The following is a 24,179-nucleotide window of genomic DNA, read 5'->3' as shown; positions in this document are numbered from 1 at the left end:
TGGTACAGCAGAAAATCTTAGTTTTTTCCCTGTGTGCTCTTTCCTCCTAGAATTTATGCTGATTGCAAAAGTTGAGATTTAGTTTATTTAGCTATGTGCAGGGAATGTTCCTGCTATTATGTAGGTAAAACTAATTTTAGTTTGAGACAAAGGATTTTAGAACATCTGGGTGATATAAGGAGGGGTGTAGCATCTAATGCCCTGAATAAATATGTCAAAGCTAACGTTGGAAATAGTTTAGAGTTTATGGTCCTACAGTTGAGTTATATAAATTCTAGACGAGGTAGTATGACTGATAGGACAGAAAATGATTAATTAAAATGGATTATTTTATTACAGGCAGATAAAGGTTTTGGTCTTAATGGGAATAAACCCTTGAAATCAGCCCTTAAAGTCTGAAGGTTGCAACATTAATTGTGAATAGGTACTAAACAATGTGTTACCATGGTCACTAATTGACTATTGTCAGTGTTTTTTGATTAGTATATGTATTTAAATTGTGTTTTTGGAAGTGTTTATGGTCTGATAAAGTGCAGATAGCACAAAAGTGCTTACCTGTGTTGTTAAACTTTTACAACTTCAGCCAAGGTGTTTGTTTTTTGTGGTTTCTTCTTGGATTTGTGTTATATTAATCAATTTTTGATTACAGTATTTTTTTGTATACATTTTTAAAACAGCAAAAGGTCTGTGAGCATGTGTTGTCTCTGAAGGCACTGAAACCTCACAGTACAGTGAAGCACTCACAATAGGCATATACACACAGAGCCATTATGATCTTGGCAACCATCAAGCCAAGATGGTACATACAGCAGAGTCCATGTCTGGACCCTGCAATGAATTTTCATCCAGGCAGCCAGTGCCATGCCTTCCCCCGCCATCTACAAGGACAGCAATGACTGACAGTGGAAAATGGCCAAGTCCACGCTTACAAAGTATTCCTCTGAGATGGGACCAGAAACGACTTATTCCAGTTTATGGTCACTGCTAGGGGTTATACCTAAGTGAATACTCATGAGAGGGTTGACTCCAATAATTCCCTGAATGGAACAAACAGAAATCAATTGTAGGGGTGTGTGAACACTAGGAGATCCTTCTCCTGGAAGGCATTAGCCACTGTGAATTTGGGAAGAATATCCTTATGTAACTGCAAGTGCTGGTATCTCATAAGGTATCCATCATATTCATTGTCCAGTGATATCATTCAACATCTTCTAGGAGCAAAGGCAAAATCTCCTGCAGAATGGTTATCCAGAACTAAATGTATCAGATGGACTGATTGAAGCATGGATCATTTCCCCCGTTGGGTCATTTAGGGCCATAAATAACACCACTGACCTTTGGCTAAAGCCAAGACAACCTCTACTGCCCATTTGAGCAAAAAAAAAAAAAAACAAAAACATCTGGGCTTTTCCCATGTGTTCCAGTGAGATGGACCAATTCACCAGTGGAACTCTTTCTGGAGAAAGATCACTGAACTCCAACATGTGGCAAGGGTGTCCATATCTAGAATCCACCTATTCTTTGTGATGGTCCACTAAGCTAGAGTGAACTCAGAGAACCACTTTCATATGCAGCCCCATTCCAGAGTCAGAGCAGTGGTGAAGTAGGCAGTGGAACTGTCCTATGTGGTAATTCATCCAGAGTTAGTAGGGAAAAAACAGTGTGATGCTTCAGGGACTTTTTGGGCAAAAGGGTCCAGGAAGAAGAAGGACGTGTATCATAAAAGCCCTCTGTATAACTGAGGGTTTGATTCCTGTTCAGGAGGTTGTTAACCATGTTGTAGGCTGTCTGACTGAAGAGCACATTCCCCAAGAAATGGACATCAACTTTTATCATTGAGTTGCTTCTCTGAACAGGACTGCCTCAACCATACCATCCTATGTAGGCAGACTTTGGAGCCTGCCAGTCTAGACAAAGCATAAGCATATCTGAAGGTGCAGCTGGAAGAATGGCACCTTGTCTGTAGAAGCTGTAGACACAGTCTCATGAATCTCATGCAGGAGCTAAAATTCAGGGAGGTCTTTAAACTTGTTCATAGCCCTCCTCAATAGTATAGACTGAAAAAGCTCATCCTGAATTAATCACATCACAAAACACTACTATATTCACAACCAAGTGAACCTCATTACTCAACCATTACTCAGGAAGTAGTGGGAATATATGAGTGGGAAGCTGTGGATGGCAGAGTTACAGTTGTAACTGCAGTCTGGCCAGCTCTCTGCAAAAACTGTTTTACCACTTTTTGTTTATTTAGGTTAAATGCATATTCAGACTTTTATGTTCGGTTATGAACATAGTGATGCTTTCCAATACAATATCTAGGACAGAACCAATTGGAATTTGCAGAGGTATGTCAAAGAGATCAAGTTCAGAGACAAGAGCTTTTGTTCCCACACCTGGTCGATGCCTGAGACTCCTGGTTAAGGATGGCCTAATGCTCTGGGACCTATGCTACACCAAAGAGATCACAAAGGTGTCAGTACTGGGATACTTGGTAAGTCACTCTTCCCATCTCATCTATGGTTGATAGAGAGCATGGCCCTACTTAGAGGATGAATAGGTATAGCCAGACTGCCACCAGGCTGCCTTAATGGTATCCTGAATGACTGGTGTCTCTATATGGTGGGATAACTCAATGCTACCTAACCATCTAGCCCAGAAAATCTACCTGGCATTTATGGCAGAGGGAATGTGGGTCTCATGCCATTCTAAACTGTTATTTGTAAGTTTAAGGACATCTCGAAGGGAGGGGAATCACCTGCTGGAAAGCAGTTGGGGCTGAACTCATTGTCCTTCTCCATAGGTTCATAGGTTCATAGGTTGGTACTAGGCTATCAGCCCTAGGGCCTATACAAGCCTAGCCATAACAATTCCCTGGCTATTTCTTCCCACATTATTTACTTTCCTGGACCCCTGTCTAGCAGGGCGACTCTCTAAGAAAGTTGATTCTGAATCCTCTGGATCTTCATAGGATATTAATTGAGAGGAAGACATCCAGCCAAATGATGGATGGACTGTGTGAAAGAAGAGATTTCACAGTCAGGTATAGTTGTTAAAAATGGTAGGAGAATGTCTCAGAATTAGGACATGTGGTAAGAGTTGAATTACATCCTGACCCCATGCAGAAAATGGGGTTGATGAAGATGACTTCTCCCACGCATGAGCTTGAACACAGAAGTGTATATTACCAAGTGAGTAACAGACTAGCTCTGGTATCAGGAAGCAGAACTAGCATCCAGTTTCACACTAACAGAAAATAACATGGACTGAAGAGATGCTTACCCTGGGCATGTTGAGGGCTTTAGACTGAACTTCATAGTGGTGCAGTCCCACAACTTTAACATTATATCCAATCGGACTTCAAATATCTGTTTAATGTTAAGCTCCTGAGACATAATTCTTGGTGTATGACTACCAAGCTTATTATTCAGGTATGGTCTGTCAGCCAATATGGGCCTTGGGCCAGTTGCACCAGGAGAATCCTTGACACCAAGTACTACAGACCCATGTACAATTGATGCAAGGGACTACTTCCCAGGATCAGACTGTTTGAACATGGCTCCAGCTGATGATCCAAGGGTACAGTGCAAGAACCTTGGGATGCACCAACCCTTATGGCAGCCAAGGCTGTACTACCATGATTCCCTTCATCAGCAGCTAAAACGGAGTATTGGTCTGGGCTTGAATCTTTGCAAGGAGATAGCCTGGACATACTCTGTTTGAACAAGAAAGAGCAGGGCAAGACCCTTATTGCTGAGAATGTGAAATTTTACACTTTATAGCATGCTTTTATAGGATATAGAGGTGACAATACCACGTGGTTCCAGTAAGGCACATAGGAACAATATGAGAATTCTGGAAAGACAGAGTTTCCTCAGCCTGGTCTCCATCAAGCTCATGGACCCAGAGTTCAGGTTCTTGGTACTCACCAGGAGGCTATGGTTAGCTCCAGGGTAGACAGTAGCAGTCCCAAGGTACTGCCCAATTATCTCCTTCTGGGGACAGTCAGAAGTCAGTTCTGTCTTCACTTGCACTCTTGGAAAAGGATTTCAGGTGTCAGAGAGATGAGGGAGATAATACCTCTATTCCTTCCTTCCTCAAATCCCATTGCTACCCTTGCCACATATCCACCCCTATCAAGAAAGGAAGAAGAACTTAAAACTCATTAAAGAATCCATTCAGGAGGCTCCCATCATAGCAGACAGGCTAAAATATTATTGCAGATTTTTTGGTACCAAGTGGAACAAAACACCTCAGTTCTAAACAGCTTTACTTCAAAAGAAACCTTTTATAGTCACTATGCATTCAATCCTTCTTTGTTTAATAGGAAGGAGAATGGATGTATTACTTAGTCTTCTAAGAAGTCGGGGTATTATTTACAGTTTTGCATTTGAGTCAGTTGTTACTAGTTCATAACTCTCTTTTGGTCTCACCCCTGCTCTCATGGCATTCACCAGGTGCACGCCAGTAGCAGCAGCTCACCAAAGGTATTCAACAGGTGCATGCCAGTAGCAGCAGCTCACCAAAGGTATTCAACAGGTGCACACCAGTAGCAGCAGCTCACCAAAGGTATTCAACAGGTGCACACCAGTAGCAGCAGCTCACCAAAGGTATTCACCAGGTGCATGCCAATAGCAGCAGCTTACCAAAGGTATTCACCAGGTGCACACCAGAAGCTGCAGCACACCAAATGTATTTATTCACCAGGTGCACACTAGCAGCTGCAGCTCATCAAAGGTATTTACCAGGTGCACACCAGTAGCTGCAGCTCACCAATGGTATTTATTCACCTGGTGCACACCCGCAGCTGCAGCTCATCAATGGTATTTATTCACCAGGTGCACACCAGCAGCTGCAGCTCATCAAAGGTGTTCGTCAGGTGCACACCAGTAGCTATAGCTCACCAAAGGTATTCACCAGGTGCACACCAGTAGGTGCAGCTCACCAAAGGTATTCACCAGGTGCACACCAGTAGCTGAAGCTCACCAAAGGTATTCACCAGGTGCAAACCAGTAGCTGCAGCTCATCAAAGGTATTTATTCACCAGGTGCACACCAGTATCTGCAGCTCACCAAAGGTATTCATCAGGTGCACACTAGTAACTGAAGCTCACCAAAGACTGCAGGAGATCAGCACCTTTCTGTATCTAGATGACTTGCTCGTTGATGCTCCATCTCAGGTGTATCTAGGAGTAAAAGTGATCTTTACAATATTTTAATATTTCTCACTTAGGTCTCTTACCACTATATAGGACATGATGTTAATTTTTCAGTAGGAGGTTTCCTCTTCGTTCACAGTGCAGTCTTTCTTATTACATGTACATGCTATACAGCAGTCTAGTTAAACTCATATTTGCTGTAGCATGAATATAGCATCGAAGTTTCTTCTTGTCCTCTTATGTCAGGTCTTCCTTCGACAGCTGGTTATGGTACTTCATCCTGTGCCACACAACCCACACAGATGCATCCGTGTCACCCTTAAACTCTTTTCCAGTGGAATCTGCCATGATACTATTTTCTGATATCTTTATATAAAAATAGTTTTTTAAAAAACTTTGGTAACCCTTCTCCTTTACAGCAGCTTCTTAATCATTTCTTCACTTGCTACCAAACTGCATAACTATTTTAAATCCAGTCCCACACAACAGCTAAACTGATTTGTGTTTTTCACAAAGTACTTCCAGAAAATTCCTAAAGACAATGGTACTTAAAAAGGCAGTTCTTGTTTTGTACTGGTAGTCAGCAGAAGTGGCTCATCAGGTAGTGTACTCACTTTTGGTGTTGCAAGGTGTCATTGTCAGTGGCTCAGCAGATATCACACCTGCCTTAGATGATAGAAGATCACAAGGGGGTGCATTTTATTCCCATACCAGCTGTTTGGATTCATTTTATTATGCTGCCAATGCACTGCAGTATACTGTTAAAATTCATCAGGCAGGGCTCCACCTGTGATATGCCAGTAAATTTTATGTAGTCTGCTGTAACGGTATGCCCCAAAAATGTACTGTAGTGCCAAGTATCTAACAGCACTATTCTACAAAATATATTTGGATAATGAAACTGATAAGATGGTACAGTTTCTTGAGTTTGCCTTTTATGTTGTTGTGTCTTTAGGCTTTTCCCAGTTAGGGGTCGCCACAGCGGAACTCCGGTCCGCTAATGATTGGCAGTAGATTTTTACGTGCCGAGTTGTCAGCTCTGATCCACAACCTTCAATGAAGGTATGTCCATTCATGCATGTCTCCACACACAAGACGCTCTAGCTGAGAATCGAACAGGACAACGTCTTACTGTGAGGCAACAACGCTACCGCAGCACCACCACCACAGATATGAGTTTGCCTTTTATGTAAAATGGCCTAAATATGATTAACACAAAGGAGATGATGACAAGTGTACATAAAATACAGCAGCATTAGTTCTACACAGTACCTGTAACAGAATTTGGAAGTGTGTTGGATTTCCGCAGATACTCCCTTCGTTCGACCCGCGACACAATGGTGTCAACTTTTCTTTCCTCTCCTGCTATCACTGGCTTCTGCAGCACACTTAATCTGCTGCTGGCGCTGCTGCTGCTGTCTGTAATGCTAGTGGCTAAACTCTGCGGAGAAAACAAAAAACCATCATGTGGCACAATATTCACATCAAGAAACTGTAGTCATGGTTATGGGGGGAAGAGTTTCACAGCATGGATGCAACTATGGACAAGATGGCCACTGTTGAAACTTACTTTCACTATAGAAAAATCAGTAAATGGAAAACATTTTGAAAAATAAATTCAGAAAATCCTCTCTCTTTCTCTGTTACCTGAAAATTGGCATAGGACACAGTCTGATAATAATACTTTTTAAGCATCTACAACTGCACAGTAACTGATCTATTGAGATAATAGGTAGTATTCTGCAACAGTAGGTGACAAACATTTGGCTGTGACACCAGTCCTGCATGATCAGGAATGAACAGAAATTAATCTCAGTTTCATATAGTCATAAATTGTGTTCTGCTTTTAATGATTGTTTCAAAAAAACTCAGGGTCCTCCTACCAATCCATTCACTATTCATCACCTTCAGTTTACCATGATATTTCCTCTCATAGCTCAGGAGGGTACTATAGAGTTAGGAAGTGTAATATGTTTTTCTGCAAGTCTTTAATTGCACTGTGTTCTTAGGAGGTGTGACAGAAATGCACCAGAATGAATCAGGATGTATAAAATTGTTGCACGGACGTTCTCCTTATACTCTTGCACAAAAATCAGTAAAGGTTTGCACCTAGTTTAAACAAAATTATGGTTTGAGTTACATACATTTGCTAATCGCTCCACTTGTTTTGCTTCTCTGATATGTCTCCTCTCATCCCTGGCAGCCTGCTGCTCGCGGAACCCCTTCTGCTTCTGTAGCGCCAGCGTGATCCACAATGGCTGTGCAGCCTCGGCTTTCTGTACCACTCTAGAACCATCTAGGGAGTGCATACTCTGAAGAACTGGTTTTTCTGTAAAAAAAAAAAAAAAAAAAAAAAAAAAAAAGATAAATAAATGTTTTAAAATAGCAAAAAAAAAAAAAGAATTCCACCAGTCAGCTCATAATTTACATTAAATCACTAATTAATGTTTACTATATGTTTATTATAAAATTACTGTTCTTTACTATTCAAAAACAAGTACGCTAATTGAACAGTCCAACAAGAGTGCCCATTGTAAATTGCAAATATACCAACAGAAAAAAAGTCGAGCCACTGAAGTACCATTGAACAGCCAGTCTTTCTACTGACGTATGCTTAGGAAACAGAGCAAAATACAAGAAAAATCAGGTATGTTTTGAAAAACTAAAGAAACAGAAATGTAACTGATTTTACTTGTATTTCTGTGCTATCCCTACTAAAACCTCAGCAGTCCTACCTCTCAACTGTCGAGATTTTTCAGAATGTTTAGATTTTTGCTCACAGTTTTCTGGCATACCACTGGAGATTGGAGTCATTACATAATGACAAACATTTGAGGTTTTGGCTTCATATTCTTCAGAAAATGCATGCTAACACAAAACCTCTTTTTCCAGCAACTGCCTAAGTTTATAAGAGCAATATTTCAAATCTGCCCCTATTTTGGGACTTTTGTCCCCGTTACTTTTGGCTTTGTCCAGATTTCTTGCATTAAGAAGTTATAGAATATGTTGGCAGGAAATAAAAGCAACAGAGATGTTCTTTTCTCCATTACTTCTGTACTGTGCTGATGTACTGTACAGGCACTGTGCTGATGTACTGTGCAGGCACTGTGCTGATGTACTGTGCAGGCACTGTGCTGATGTACTGTACAGGCACTGTGCAGGCACTGTGCTGATGTACTGTGCAGGCACTGTGCTGATGTACTGTGCAGGCACTGTGCTGATGTACTGTACAGGCACTGTGCAGGCACTTTTCTGATGTACAGTGCAGGCACTGTGCTGATGTACAGTGCAGGCACTGTGCTGATGTACAGTGCAGGCACTGTGCAGATGTACTGTGCAGGCACTGTGCTGATGTACTGTGCAGGCACTGTGCTTATGTACTGTGCAGGCACTGTGCTGATGTACTGTACAGGCACTGTGCAGGCACTGTGCTGATGTACTGTGCAGGCACTGTGCTGATGTACAGTGCAGGCACTGTGCTGATGTACAGTGCAGGCACTGTGCTGATGTACAGTGCAGGCACTGTGCTGATGTACTGTGCAGGCACTGTGCTGATGTACTGTGCAGGCACTGTGCTGATGTACTGTACAGGCACTGTGCAGGCACTGTGCTGATGTACTGTGCAGGCACTGTGCTGATGTACTGTGCAGGCACAGTGCTGATGTACTGTACAGGCACTGTGCAGGCACTGTGCTGATGTACTGTGCAGGCACTGTGCTGATGTACAGTGCAGGCACTGTGCTGATGTACAGTGCAGGCACTGTGCTGATGTACTGTGCAGGCACTGTGCTGATGTACAGTGCAGGCACTGTGCTGATGTACTGTGCAGGCACTGTGCTGATGTACTGTGCAGGCACTGTGCAGGCACTGTGCTGATGTACTGTGCAGGCATTGTACTGATGTACTGTGCAGGCACAGTGCCTGTCAGGCACTGTGCTGATGTATTGTGCAGGCTTGGGAATACAAGTCCCATATGCATGCCCAGTACATCAGTAAACAAGGAAGAATGCGGAGGAACTCTACAGCACCCTTACACAAAGACACTATTTAAGAAAGATAAACAATTGCTTTCTTAAATAATGTCATTGCATAATAGCAATAATCCACTCCTAAAGGAGATTTTTCCAATAGGGATGACTGCAAGTAGGGGTATAGAAAATAGGAGAGAGTTTTTTCCAATAGGGATGACTGCAAGTAGGGGTATAGAAAATAGGAGAGCGGGGACTGACATTTATTGGAGAAACCTAAGGAACCAAGGTATTGGGAACACATAATTCAAGCATCAAAGGTAATAGAGCGGGATGAGGCTAAGAAGATATTTGGATTGTAGGCTTGATCACAGAGTACAGGCAAAGAGATATGGATAGGAGAATTTTAAGTGAAAGATCTGCTCTGGCAGATTGTTTAGATGAAGCTAGAACAGAAGCAGCTGTTTAAAAAGGGACAATTAGCAGGCCATATAAAATATTGCATAACTATAAAAATCAATCAGAGGAGCTTAAAAAAGATTGGGAAAAGAGAATGGAAAAGCAATTTTCAAGAAAACAACGGGAAGACATATATACGGCTCCCAAATATGCAACCACGTCCAGAAGGTTTAGGATCTTTGCTTGTAAGTATCTGCATAGATATTTTTATACCACAATCAGACTTCAAAGAATTTTTCCACAGGTAGATAGCAAATGTTGGAAGTGTGATGGAGAAGAAAGAGATAACTGAGAACATACGTTTTGTGAATGTAATGAGTTGGCAGATTTAAAAAAATCCCTACAGAGTACTCTTATCAGAAATATTGGGTGAGCAAGTGGCTGTAAGTACGGAAATGAACGAGGATACAGGATCTGAGTTGCCTAGACATACTAAGAACTTATTAAGGTTAATTCTGTTGACTGCCAGAAAAGCAATTACTAGAAAATGGAAAGCAAAGTCTACACTAACTGTATTTGAGGTACTGAATATTATAACAGAGATAAAATAACTGGAAGAGAGAACTTTAGAAGAGGGAAGGAGCATATTGCATAGAAGTAAATGTAAACTGTTGGGACAATGCATGCATAATAATGTTCAGCACAAGTGAGGGGAAGGTAGGAACTCAATTTTTTGTAATGTTGGAGTGATGATAGTAACAAAGAATATATATGTGATGAATGTTGTATTTAAATGAAAAATGTTAAAATGGTTTACTTTTGTTTCTGTTAATGTGTATTTGCCTATGTCCTAAATGATAATTTAATAAAGGTTTTTAAGAAAAGCAATGATCCACTCCTATTTGTGAGTATATCAGGATTTACTCACAGCTGACTTGGTTTAATCACTCGGGCTTTACCCTTGTGATCAAACCACACCAGCCATGGGTAAATCCTGACATACCCATGCACAGTCCTGGATTATTGCTTAATTAAAGTGAATACTGTTACTCTGTGCATTTCTTACCTACTTGAGGTCTATTTCTACAATCTTTCTCTGATGTTAAACAGTATATTCACTGGTTGCTTAAAGCTGCGCACAGGCTTATTATTTTTTTGTGATGTTCTGTTTGAGTCTCCTGTTTGGTACTGGCTGCATTACATTTAAACTAGTACTGTGATGCAGTTGAAAAGTGTCCACTGAATCATCTCATCTACCTTATTCTGAAATAAATAGCTACATTTTAGTGGGTAGGACCCACTAGGCATAGGTGGGTCTTTAGGGCTGACACATGAACACTAATCTGGAAGAAAGACTTAGAGTCACACAGCATGCAAAAAGAAGTCTGAAGAAGCCAACACTGGAGGTATGGGAAGAAAGCTCTTTATCAGTACATAATATACGCAAAATTGTCAGCCATCCACAAGGGATGTTGCTAATTTATTCTGTGATGATACTGTGCTATACACTGTAATACACAGTGTTTTTGCCAATTTGCACCTGAAACTGCTGGTAACATATAAATGCAAGCTTTTTATTGGTCTGTGTGCTGTTGTGGTCTGCTTTAAACTTTCCAGCTGATTCCACTCTGTTGTATTGGGTTCTGACATGACTAACCTGTGTTGAACCCTTTTATGCAGTTTGACTGGAAAAACAGCCCTATTACATTTAGGAAGTGCTATGCTTAGGGCAGATGGTGCAGTGGTGTAGTGGTTAGCACTGTCACCTCACAGCAAGAGGTTCTCTGGTTCGATTCTCAGCTAGGATGCCTTCTGTGTGGAGTCTGCACATCCTCCCTGCATTCATGTGGGTTTCCTCTGGGTGCTCAGGTTTCCTTCCACATTCCAAAGACATGCAGTAGGTGGATTGGACACTCTAAATTGGCCCTAGGTGTGAGTGTGTATGTACGAGTTTGTGGTGCACCATCTGAGGAGGTTGGGCTTCTGGCTAGCAACCTGACCCTGTAAAACCCATGCCTGCTATGGAAACTATGAGTGCTGAAGGGTGCTCATTGCCCGATGTGCTGTATGCATGGGGGTGAATCCAGCATCCAGGATGCTTAGGGCAGTAGGTTTGTGGAATTTACAGGACAGTGTGTCGTACATTAGCAAATACTCATTTTGGTGAATGCCCCAACCCTTATTCCCTGAACTAGTACAACCCAGTGACTGCCTACATTTGGCTGTGCTTGGGTGATAGCTGCAGCATTTTGGGGCACATTTTGTCAGCTAATGACACCGGATTCATCTTTACTAATTATTGGTTCCTGCTGTGTACATCTGAACTGTGGCTGATTGGTTACTGCTCTGCTAATTTGCAGTCTTGCTGTGATACTGTCATTGTATGCTGCTGCACTCTTTACCTCTATGGCTGACTATTTACTTCCCTGCAATACAACAGACTTAATGTGATAGTATTGTACACCCTGCTGCATTAGTTCTAATGCTCTGCACTGTACTTATTATTGTGTTTTGGCATCCATGCCTACAGTAACTAATGTCAGTTGTAGCATTTGCCTATTGCATTATCCAACACATAGGATCTTGGGACATTTTGCCTCTTGCATTAAGCGTCATGTAAAGTCTTGGAGATAGTCGTATATGTGGTGTTTGTTTCATTATGCTCAGCATCCATACCTGCTGTCCAGCCATACACTAATAATTATACACTAATAATTCTACTGCATTGATCACCACATTGCAATATTCCTACCTGCCCCTCAGGTGTTCTCATGCTGTAGACTCTTTGAACTCCTGTGGTTTATTGTGCAATAGCACTCGTCTGCTGTTCAGCTGATCCTTAAACTATTGCAGTACATTGTATAGTGTTGTACTATTAATGAACTGTGTTGGGTTGTACTGCATTGAGCTATTTTGAGTAATACTGCTACACCTCTCAACTGTCAGATTTTTGCAGAATGTCCACATTTTTGCCTTATATTTTTTGTCTATTCCTCATACAATTTATAATTTTCTGACAAATTACTGGGATGATGTGAGGACTGAAGTTACTAAATAATGACACACATTTGAGTTTCAGACTTCAAATCCTTCAGAAAGTGTATGTTAACACAAACCTTGTTACTCTAGCAACTTTCTAAGTTTATAAGAGCAACATTTAAAATGTGTGTCTGAGCCCCATTTTGTCAGGCTTTGTCCAGATTTCTTGCGCTAAGAGGTTGAGAGGCATGAGTACTGCATTGTGATATATTGTACAGCATTTACAATGTTTTTTTCTGTCCTTTAGCCATTTTCACTGTTTCATTATATCTAATATACCTGCTATGTTGAACTATATTATACTGTGTTGCACTGTTTTTATACCATGTGCATTGCTTCACTGTCCCTTTAATTATATACTATACAACTACTTCTTCCCTCCCTACAAAGTAAGCCAGGGGTCACCAAATTCCAGAACATTACACAGTAATGCCACCTGGTAGTAAAAGATCAATCATGGGTCCTCAGGCTGTCTCTGTACCATCTATAGCAACTCTTATAGCACTGGGCATCCCAAGGCACTTGACAAACTGCCACATGTTCACTGACAAACATTTCCTATTGCCAGAGAATGAGTCTACATGTGAAAGATGCAAATACTTATTACAGCTACAGGCATACCTCTCATACAAAAGTGTGTATCAGTATCCATATTAACATCACACCTACACACCGTAACATGCACATAAAAACTTCATATACTGAGGTTCTTTAAAATCATTCCCAAAAACAAAAATACCTCCTAGGCATGGTACTGCAGATAAGTGTACTGCAACCAAACCTCTACAAAACATTGTCACTCATGCCATGCTACATATAGCTTCTCCTGGCCACACCACAGACAGCAGTCACCACAGTGGTCTGGTCAAGACTTCATGCTACAAAAGCAGTCAACTTGTCAAGTACTTGTTAAGACATGACTCTGTAGTTTGGTCCACTGATGTGTCCTTCATTAGGCTGAGGGTAACAGCTGCCTGTCAGGTGTCAGAATCTACCACATCACCAAGATACTCAGGTCCCTTGATAACAAGTATGAATATAACATGGTCTTTGTCTATGTGGGTGTAAACAACTTGAGATACACCCCCTTAGACTATATGAAGAGGGACATGATGGAGTTCTATGGGTATATCGTTAAGGCTGAGAATAAACTAGTCTTGAGACATACCACAATATAAGCAGAGAATGACTGACTTTAATAACTGGCCATGTTATTGGTGTCGATTTGAGGTGTCCAGTTTAAGTCAGCCTGGAAGGAGATGGAACACAGTCCCACCTGTTTTTCAGGGATGGCCTGCACCTATCTCATCAAGGCTTTCACTTACTAAGACTTTCTCTAACCCATAGTGCTTTTTCAGTCCAATAATTACAAATTCTAACCTGGCAAACACCACAGTAGTGATGCTCAGTGCCATGACACTAAATAGAAACCTTCCTTTGAGGCCTTCCTTACTCTGAAAAACATGGATATTTGTACTGTCATTAAAACCTTGTTCCATAACAATGACAACACTTCATCCTTAACTGGCATTTGTGTTTAAGCTCAGAAGCACAGACAGCAGTAATACTGATGAAGGTGTACCTGTCTTCATCTCAAAAAAATCACTTCTAAACTATAAGACCAGAGCAATGACCTTAAACACCTTCATATTCTGATATCAATAAACAAGACCTCATACTGCATCCAGGCCATATACAGAGACCCCTTCATGAAACCCACATGAAACATATCTTATTAAATTAAAGTCCCTCTCCTTTAACCCAAATATTATCTTTTAGGGGATTTTAACTACCCCTCCAAAACTGGCACACCTACATCTCTACAAAAAATATATATACACATTGTCTTTATTTTATCACTGCAAACTCCCTTGAACAAAGAGAAACTGCCACTAGAGTCATTAACATACTTGATCTTATGCTCACAAACACAGCCTCTTTCTTCTCTTTGCCATCTGCCATCCTCTCACTAGTCAGATCAGATCACCATGCTGTGTTTCACCATGCTATCCTAGTACAGGCCAAAAAACTAACCCAGCTGTCTTTAGTGACTTCTCCAAGGTACATGGTTTAACAGTCACCCACCTGTTCGATAATCCTATACCAAATACTACAGTATAGAACCAAAGTCTATACTCCCATCTCAACCCTTGCATACAGGAACATGATCCTATTTGCCATAAAAACAACACCAAGTTTGAAAACAAACCCCTGTGGTGGAACCCTTCTACAAATAAACTGTTCAGTTAATGGAAAAATCTCAGAGCTTTAATCTATAGAACTCAGAGCAAATAAAATGAATCTCAAAAGGTTAACAAAGAATTCAGCAAAAAGATCAATTCCTGCAGAGTTAATTATGAACTAAACATTGTTATATCTTGCAAAGGATATAACCTTAAGACATTATTTAATTATGTAAAGAACCTTGGAAATTACACCCAGCACTGTTATGAGTTTATCACTAATGGCATCACTCACGTAAACCCTGGTAATATAGATAACATTCCTTGTAAATCAATTCATCTCCAACATCTCCCCTCTGGCACTTCCAGAATTCAAAGGACAAAGTATCCAGTCCTCACTCTCCGAGTAATTACATCCGAACAGATACTAAAACTGCTCTTTAAAACCAAAGACTCCAGCTGTATGGTTCCAGAAAATGTACTGGGCTGTTTCCTGGCCAGTAAGAAACACTCCCTATCAGACCTCCCCCTAAACCTATTCAACCACAGCATCGCTACTGGATATGTACAGGAAGCCTGGAGAACAGCTGTAGGTTTTATCTTCCTCAAGGGATGTATCACCAAGGACACCAGCAACTATAGACCTGCCAGCTTAACCAGCATTATTTGCAAGGTGATGGAAGGCATCATTATGGATGACATAAACAAGGACATAGAGAACCTACATTCTCCTAGACCCAAACCAGTTTGGATTTGTAAAAGGTAGATCATGCTTATTATAATCAGTTGATTTCTTGCAAGTCACAGAAGCAGTAGATAAGGGTAACTGTCTGTTTACTGCTTCCCTCGATTTATTTAAGGCTTTTGAAACTATACTCCATTCGTGCATCATCAACAAATTGATCAAACTTAGTATAAATCATATGTAACCCACTGGTTTGCCAGGTGGCTCACTGATAGATATCACTCTACTAGAGGTAATGGCACACTAAGCTCTAAGAGATTTATCACTTGTCATGTACTTCTCTGATGACTGCAAACTTGGAACCATCATAATTTCCCCTGAAGACACTCATATCTTCCACGAGAGCTTAACTCAAACGTGTGGTGTCACGGTCATGGTCTAAGGCTGAATGCCAAGAAATGTAGCATTGTACAGTTTGGGAAACAAAAACTCTCAATCACCTACCACATAAATGAGATAAATGACACATCCCTTAAAATATATACTTTCATTAGAGACCTAGGCAACTCTATGTATAATGAAGTCTCCTTCGACTGCCAGTATATATATTCTGCCAATAAAGCCTTCTACCTCCGTAGCAGACACTATAGCCATCTTCTTTTAGTCCAAAAGGTCATCATTCCCCCTTTAACCAGCACTCACCAAGCTCATATTCGAAAAAGTTATGCCCTTTAGTGTCTATCTATCCAAGGCAGCATATAACCCAATTTGTGAAACCCCAGTAGTTCATCATTAAAAACTCTCAGGTATGAGCTCCCTAGGTTACCCACATTATTTAAAAGGCCTATCTTTCTTCTCTGTCTCCTACAGGCAGTTACAAGGTAATCTATGTCTGGCTTGCAAAGCTGTAAATCACACAATCTGCGTGATCTACTAAACATCTATAACACAAATGTAAGATCAATGGACCTAAATCTATATTGCAATATAAATAGGACTTGTTGGTGTGACTGATCTCTCCCAAAACATTTCTCATCACTAGAACAAACTTGCACTTTTGTAAAGCAAAGCACATCCCTTGCTACCTTCAAATCTAACTTACATGTTAATTTATCCCAGGCCTAGTTGTCCCCCCATTCCAAATGGTTGGAAGAAGTAGCTAGCTGGGTGCACCACTGGGATTACAGTGGCTAGGCTTAAAAGGCCTTAACATGTCTATCACCTAATAGCAACTTATCATACTACTATCCTATACCTTACATTTTTTTTTACTTTTCCTTTTTTTTTGAACAAAAAACAAGACTGATTTTTAAGATGGCATCTGAATCCAAGGAAAAGAAAAATTACTAAAACATTACTAAAATGTGCAGATTAAAGAACTGTGATAATGTGATAGCTTATAAAAAAAGCGAAGATGCACTGTTGTAACAAACACTGTACTACACCCAGAGTGACCTCTGTTAACTTCTGCCATTTTAGCATATATTAAGTCATTTGAGTCTATCAGTCTCATAGGAAATAGCTTTATGTAGAGAATACTAAATATTTAGTGCAACATGCAAAGCAAGTGTTTTTTAGCTGATACATAACATGACTTTAAAATTTGATATGTAATATGGAGCACTAATGACGGGCTGTTCAGTTTCAGGGTAATGTCTTATGTGTTCAATTTTTGAGAATGGAATTGATATATATATATATATATATATATATATATATATATATATATATATATATGATTATTTTATTTTTTAACTGCGTTAATCTCAGTGAAGAAGAAGCTCCTTTACAAGGAGAATGCCAAGAGAAAAGTCCCACAGCATAAACCTAAAGACAATCATACAACTCTTACAGATATTTGAATACGTTATTGGGGGAAGAGGTGCTTGGCGGATTAAACACAATGGATGCCAAATTTGGAGCATCATAAGATGACTGATACCATTATGAAGGCTTTAAATTTCCCTTACTTTCTGGTAAAGAATTTGGTTGGATTTCCTCTGTATAATGTTATATTGAAAGCATAAGCCATTTGCTAAAGAAATCATGGCATGAATGGAACAGAATGACAAACTGGAGTTAGTGGCCTATATGTCATATCACACTATGGAAGCACATGCTCCAAATGAACCCTGTCCTGATGCTGTTTCTGCAGACAATGGATTAAATGGAAAAAATGGATGACATCTGAGTGATGGTATAAGGCCTCATTCTGTAGGACAGTTTTACAACTTGATACATCTCTGTCAGAATTATACCAAAGGCAAGGATATAAGGGCCTACAGATGCATCTTTTATGTTTGTAAAGAAGACATCTTTAGCTAATACTCAGAGTGAGCATTAAAAACAACTGCTCAGCAAAGATAAGAATTCTGAACATGCTGAGAGATAAAATAATGTGCTAGGTTAGGGGCTTCTTTCTGGCATGCTAGGGAAGGTAACTCAGCTGAAGACTATATTGCTTCAGAATGGCTTCCAAATGCCTAATCCAAAAAAAATCATAATTATGCAAGACTTCAGGCTGTGATGGCAATAACTGAATGGATTTTATATGATATACTTTTTTTTGCTGAGCCTTACAAAGCAGAAGAGAATGGCAGTGCATGAGGGGCAGAGAATTCAAATGTTGGTAGATGCTTCCTATGCAACTCGAAAAAGCTGTCTTTCCTCTGAAAGGTGCAAAAGTCCCATATTCATTAATATTTAAATCTATATCTAGAATACTATGATAACATAATTTACCTCATGCTTGAAATTTGGAATACTTACAAGCAACACTGACATTTACAGTATAACACTGCACACAGCATCAGCGTTGAAACACTGCTCCTATTACAGTCAGTCAGAATATAAATACAAGTTACCAGCATTTATTGCTTTGTAGAAATTCTAACAGTAAGCAGAGGACACAAAACAGTAGGAGATGTGAGGTCAGATGGGAGAGGACTTATGAGGCATAAATAAAAGGAAAGGTAGAGCTAGGTAGGGGTAGATTAGCAGTGTAAAGGAGAGAGCAACAGGGAAAATAGAATTGGACAGGAGTTAATTTATAGGTTATATTTCTGGCAGCAGAAGAATGCATCCATCCACCCTTTTTTCCATTTTTGCACATGGGGTCAGGGTGTCACTTTAACAGTGCAATCATCTAAAGCCAAGGTTTACACCATCGGGTGGCTAGCCTTGCTGCTGTAGTTCTTTTACACCTCACACCTGCATGCATACTCACACCTATGGCTAATTTAGAGTGTCTAATCCACCTACTGCATATCTTTGGAATGTGGGAGGAAACTGGAGCACCCAGAGGAAATCTGCATGAACACAGAGAGGACATGCAGACTCCACAAAGAAGGCAACCCAACCAAGCATCGAACCAGGGAAACTCTTGCTGTGAGGCAACACCACTATCTACTGTACCACTGTGCCTCACCTGGCAGAAGTAGAAGACAGCAACATAACATCAGATACCAAAGGACAGAGAAAAAAATCAAGTGTTATTGGAAGTTGTTTGCACTTGAGAGTCCTGCTGTCACTGATCAGCATTTTGTTAAAATGAGACTTTCTGATTTCTTTTTATTGATTTTTGTGTGCTGCCAAATGCTGTGAGATCATGGAACTGTGCTGTACAAGGTCTCTCCTGTCTCTCAAGGTTGTAGAATCAGTTAGTATATTTAGAGATGCTGGGGGTGTGAAGGAAAGTTGGGCTTACTCTTCCTTCAAAAACACTGTTTTTATAGTCAACAGGGTGTATTTGTGACTATTTTGTATTAATTCTAGCTCGGGTGAACGTGACTTCGATGATTAGACATAGGCCCTTTATACTTAATTGGACTGCAGGAGACCATTTATCTACCTGTCCTGTCACTGAATTTGACATTCTTCTTCTCCTCTATCCCTCCATTTTCTCCCTCTTTCTCCATTTCTACCACCATCTAGTCCCTCCCAACAGCTATTCTGGCACCCCATTTCATGAGTCTAGAGCCCTCTCTGTGAAGGAATACTTTTGCATACATAAGGGCCAGCTCATGCCTGCAGTCTGCTACCTGTGACCTCTAAGTCACAAGTCACAAGATGATCTGGTGCAGCTATTTCCTCCTCCGCCTTAATTCCTGCAGTTTATCTTACAGCGATCTATATATCTAGAACTGACTGAAAGGCCTTGATGAAGTACTGGTAATCTGTTGTCATGTCGTCCTGTAAGATGGTTATAAAGCTGTTTGATTAACAATTCCTTTTGGTCAAAGGATCATTATCTCAGGCTCAGTATGAATGTTTGTCTTGGATATTTTGCTTGCAGCATTTTGATCTGAAATGCTAATGAATTATCTGTAGAAAGCTATGAGTTATGTAGTACACCTTCTTATAGATAGTTCAGTCTAATTGACTACATTGAAGATCACATCTATAGTGCCTGTATATTGCTTAACAACCCTTCTGCCAAACTCACATGCATCATACGCTGTCACAGTAAAGAATAGCAGGTAAAATAATTAACTAAGGAAATGGATGCATGGAAGATAAAATATGAGTCAAATAAGCCAGAGTCAGAAATAAAGTGTGGATGTTTTGCGAAATTAAATGATATCAAAAATAGAACCATGTGAGGATTATGGAGTTCAGCAAAACAGCTACAAGGTTCAAAGAAGAAAAGATAATCTAAATGAATTAGTTAATTACATTGATTAATTACATTAATTAATTACATTAATGGGTAATTTAACCCATACTGCTATATTTATCTTGTACTGATTATGCTGCTTGCTTCCTCCTTTAAATGTTCTACCTTGTAATGGTTATTTTTTAGCAATGTATAAGTTTTTTGTGGTTCTTTACTACGTAATAGATTTAGTATTTTGTATATTTTTCTCTGAATGTTTAACCTTGTAATAACACTTATCTTTTATGCTTTTTATATGTTTTCTGTACAACTTTTCTCCCTGTGCCCCTACTGAAAATGGGCTGTTCTTGGCACAGTGGGCTATCCCAGTAAACAAATGCCAATAAATAATAAATAAATGCAATTCGAACTTCAAGTAGCAGGTATAGATACAAACATGGCATGAAGGTTTGCCCTGTTTTTAATTAATTTTGTGTAATATGATATTTACTAAAGATTTGCAAAAGAAAAGCAATGTATGCTGAAAAGAATTTGCATGTTGTTGAATAGGGCAGTGATAATAAGCTGATTACTGGTTTTGTTAAAAAATGTATACAGTGACATCTGAAAATGCTTCATGGATAATGTGTCAAACTGTTAGCAAGACATGTTGAGAATTAATAAGCAAAATGCTGAATTTAAGCTAGACACAGGTAGCCAGTGTAACATTTTTGAAGACTATTTTAAAGCACTGAGGTTCAATGGTACCAAAAAGAGAACTGTTTGTACTCTGTTAACCTATTTGGTCTGACCATAAGCTAATCACCCTTAACATCCACATCCCACCCCCACCCCCCAGTAAAGAAACCACCATAAAAAACTTCTCCAAAGCCAACTTCATGCTACTCAAGTCAGAAGTGACAAACTTCATGACACCCATGCAGACGGGAACTGAAAGTTCAACTGCTGAATCCTACACTAAGGCACTATACGAGCACATCCACTCATGCATGAATCGTGCCATACCAAATAGAACTAAAATGCTCTCATCCAAAAAAAGGAAGCCAATCTGGTAGTCCCCTGCCATAAACAAACTTTACAACAAAAGGAAGAAACTTTTGCAGAAAAGAGGAAAATCCCAGGATGCAAAAAACTCCCTTACTAGCCTCAGTAAGAAATTGAGATGCCTCATAAAATCCTCCAAAGCTAGTTATGAAAATAAAATTGCCAAAGATTCCAAAGACAACTACAAAGCATTCTATAACTATGTCAAGAATCTAAATGTCAATGCTCAGATCTGCTCTGAGCTAAAACAGAATGGCAATAAATATACTGATCCAAAGGATATTGCCAATATCCTGGCAGATCGATTCAGTGCCAACTTCACCCACCTCTCACCCCCTAAATGGCCCATCTCAATACCGGAAGATTGCCAAATTCCAGTAATAACGGCCACACAGGTACAAAACGCACTCTCTAAAGCCAAGAATACAGCATCCATGGGACCAGATGACATCCCGGGCTGTGTACTACATGAACTACAGTATGAACTGGCACCTCACCTAAGTGTCATGTTTAATCATAGCCTCACCTCAGGTTTCGTGCCCACTGAGTGGCGCAGAGCTACAGTTATCCCAATCCACAAGGGGATCCACCTTGGATCCCGGAAACTACTGTCCCATCAGTCTGACAAGCCTTATCTGCAAGGCCATGGAGCGTATTATCATGGAACTTATAAACAAAGACATTGGCAACCTTCAAACACTGGACCCCACCCAGTTTGGGTTTGTGAAGGGCAGATCTTGTCTCCTGAACCTGATTGACTTCTTTGAATCAGTCTCCAGAGCCATGGACAAGGGTAAGGTGGTCCACACAGCCTATCTAGACCTTGCCAAGGCCTTTAACACCATCCCCCACTCTGGAATCATAGATAAACTTACTAAGTTGGGTATTAATCCCTATGTCACCCAATGGGTTGCTAAATGGCTTACTGATAGAACCCACACTGTAAAAGTAGCCGACTCCAAATCCAGCTCCAGACAAGTGACAAGTGGAGTACCTCAGGGTTCAGTCCTGGGGCGCTCTTGTTTGGCATCTACTTCTCTGAAGTACAGGTCAACACTAAGGGACTCTGGCTAACAAAGTTTGCAGATGACTGCAAACTGGGAGCCATTATTGAATCCCCAAATGATGTGGATACTCTACAAAAGGGCCTTACAGAAACAGATGCTTGGTGCCAGAGCCATGGGCTCAAGCTCAATGCCAAGAAATGTATTGTTATCCCTTTGGGAAAAACATGTATCCATGAATTACCATATAGGTGGCAGTACACTAAACACAGAAAGTGTGAAAAGAGACTTAGGGACACAGGTGGACAGTGGTCTCACCTTCGATAACCACATCGCTACAACAGTCAGGAAATCCTTCTATGTGGCACACCTCATCACGAAGGGCTTTTCATCCAGAAAAAAGGAGGTCATTGTCCCACTGTACTCATCCCTCATTAGACCCATTATAGAATACAACGCCCCATTTGGCATGTACCTCTCAAGACATCTGCAACAACTGGAAAGGCCTCAGAAATACCTCACTAAAAGAATCACAGGCCTAAAGCAGATGCCCTACGCTGACCGCCTTAAAAAACTCCAGCTATACTCTGTCGCATATCGTCTACTCAGAGGCGATCTCTGCTTAACATACAAGGCCATGTCAAACCCAGAGCTGTTGGAAATGCTACACTTAAAGAAATCCCAATCCCTCAGAGCTACACGCTCCAGGGATCTAAACTTTTTCATCACAATAAACAAAACATGCTGGAGGGATAGGTTCCTGACCCAGAGACTCCCCAGACTCTGGAATAGATTGCCCATACATGTCAAGCAGAGTGCCTCTTTGGACCTCTTCAAGAGGAACCTTGACGTTTGGATGGGAGAAAGGAAATTCACCCCAGGGATCATGTCAGTCGCCCTGCTAGACAGGGGTCCAGGAAAGTAAATAATGTGGGAAGAAATAGCCAGGGAATTGTTATGGCTAGGCTTTAATAGGCCCTAGGGCTGATAGCCTAGTACCAACCTATGAACCTATGAACTTGTAGCCTCTGGGACAAAAGTGGCATAAGTGACTATAAAAATAAGAACTATAGTATTATTTTTTTCCAAGTTGCATAAGTGACTATAAAAATAAGAACTACAGTATTCTTTTTTCCAAATAATGACACTTAAAAAGTAACTTATCCTAACGTTTTATATTATTTGACTTGTAAGAATGGTAAAACAAACTTAGAAGGTAAAAAAAATGTATAAAAAACTCAGCAGAGGCATTTCAGACATTGTACAGAGCCATACCACTGATTACATGACCACACTGACTTATTTGTAAGCTTTGGAAATTTTCCACAAGAGTATCAAATACAAATAAAGCCTGATATGTACCAGTGACAGAAGCTCCATGTAAGGTATACATAGCTTTCGGGAGTACAACAGGAGCATGAACCAGAGCAGGGCTGGCCTTAGGCCAGCTGGACCTATTTTGTTCAATAGGACTCTGCTCCCTCAGGGAGCCCTGCACTAGGCTATGACTAAGTCATTATGCCTTATGTGGCCCAATGACTTGCCAGAGAGACAATACAACAAAGCAAGGCATTTTCGTACAGGTAATCTTGTTCCCTTGGAAACCTTGGAAGTGGAGTGGACAACATGTCCTGCTATGCACTGCGCTAGTGGCTAGTACAGTATTATTAGTAACTGCATACCTCTTGTATGTCTCACAGTGTTTGCTGCTCATGCTCCCATGATGGTCAGAGGCTGTTGCTAGGTGATCTACAGCATGTCCAACCCAAAACTGCTTTGACTAACTATATGGTTTTGTATAGCACTCAAGTTACTGTCTTAGAAGAAAATAAAACTAGGCTTCATTTGAAGACTCATAGAGAAGCACTGTTTTCTTTTGCTTCTCTTGTTGACATAGGGTTTATGACTGTTGATTATGAATACAATTACAATAAATAACTGTAGAATAGTCAGTCTCAGACAGTATTAAACAAACACTAGTAATCATAAAAAATGGGAAAAATGATACTATGGTGTAAAAAATAAAATAAAATAAATGATACTGTGGTGTGAGTTAAAACCTGATCACTGATATGTTTGGTGCA

General features: G+C 40.3%; 1 protein-coding gene across 4 annotated transcripts in view; it reads right to left on the bottom strand.

Annotated features, from left to right (window-relative positions):
- The window catches only part of CRACD (capping protein inhibiting regulator of actin dynamics), a 1,952,305-nt gene that overhangs the window by 108,057 nt on the left and 1,820,069 nt on the right, over positions 1 to 24,179 (bottom strand). For all 4 annotated transcript variants that reach the window (XM_044062482.1, XM_044062485.1, XM_044062486.1 and 1 more), the window contains 2 exons: positions 7,303 to 7,487; positions 6,431 to 6,599 (listed from right to left, as the gene is read on the bottom strand). In XM_044062482.1, the coding sequence (XP_043918417.1) occupies positions 6,431 to 6,599; positions 7,303 to 7,487 (354 nt within the window). The remainder of the gene's footprint in view (positions 1 to 6,430; positions 6,600 to 7,302; positions 7,488 to 24,179) is intronic.

The sequence above is a fragment of the Protopterus annectens genome, chromosome 2.part1 (genome assembly GCF_019279795.1).
Source record: "Protopterus annectens isolate FY-2018-M chromosome 2.part1, PAN1.0, whole genome shotgun sequence".
Lineage (NCBI taxonomy): Eukaryota > Metazoa > Chordata > Ceratodontiformes > Protopteridae > Protopterus > Protopterus annectens.
The sequence above is the reverse complement of the archived record's forward strand: the minus strand, read 5'-3'. Positions and strand labels throughout refer to the sequence as shown.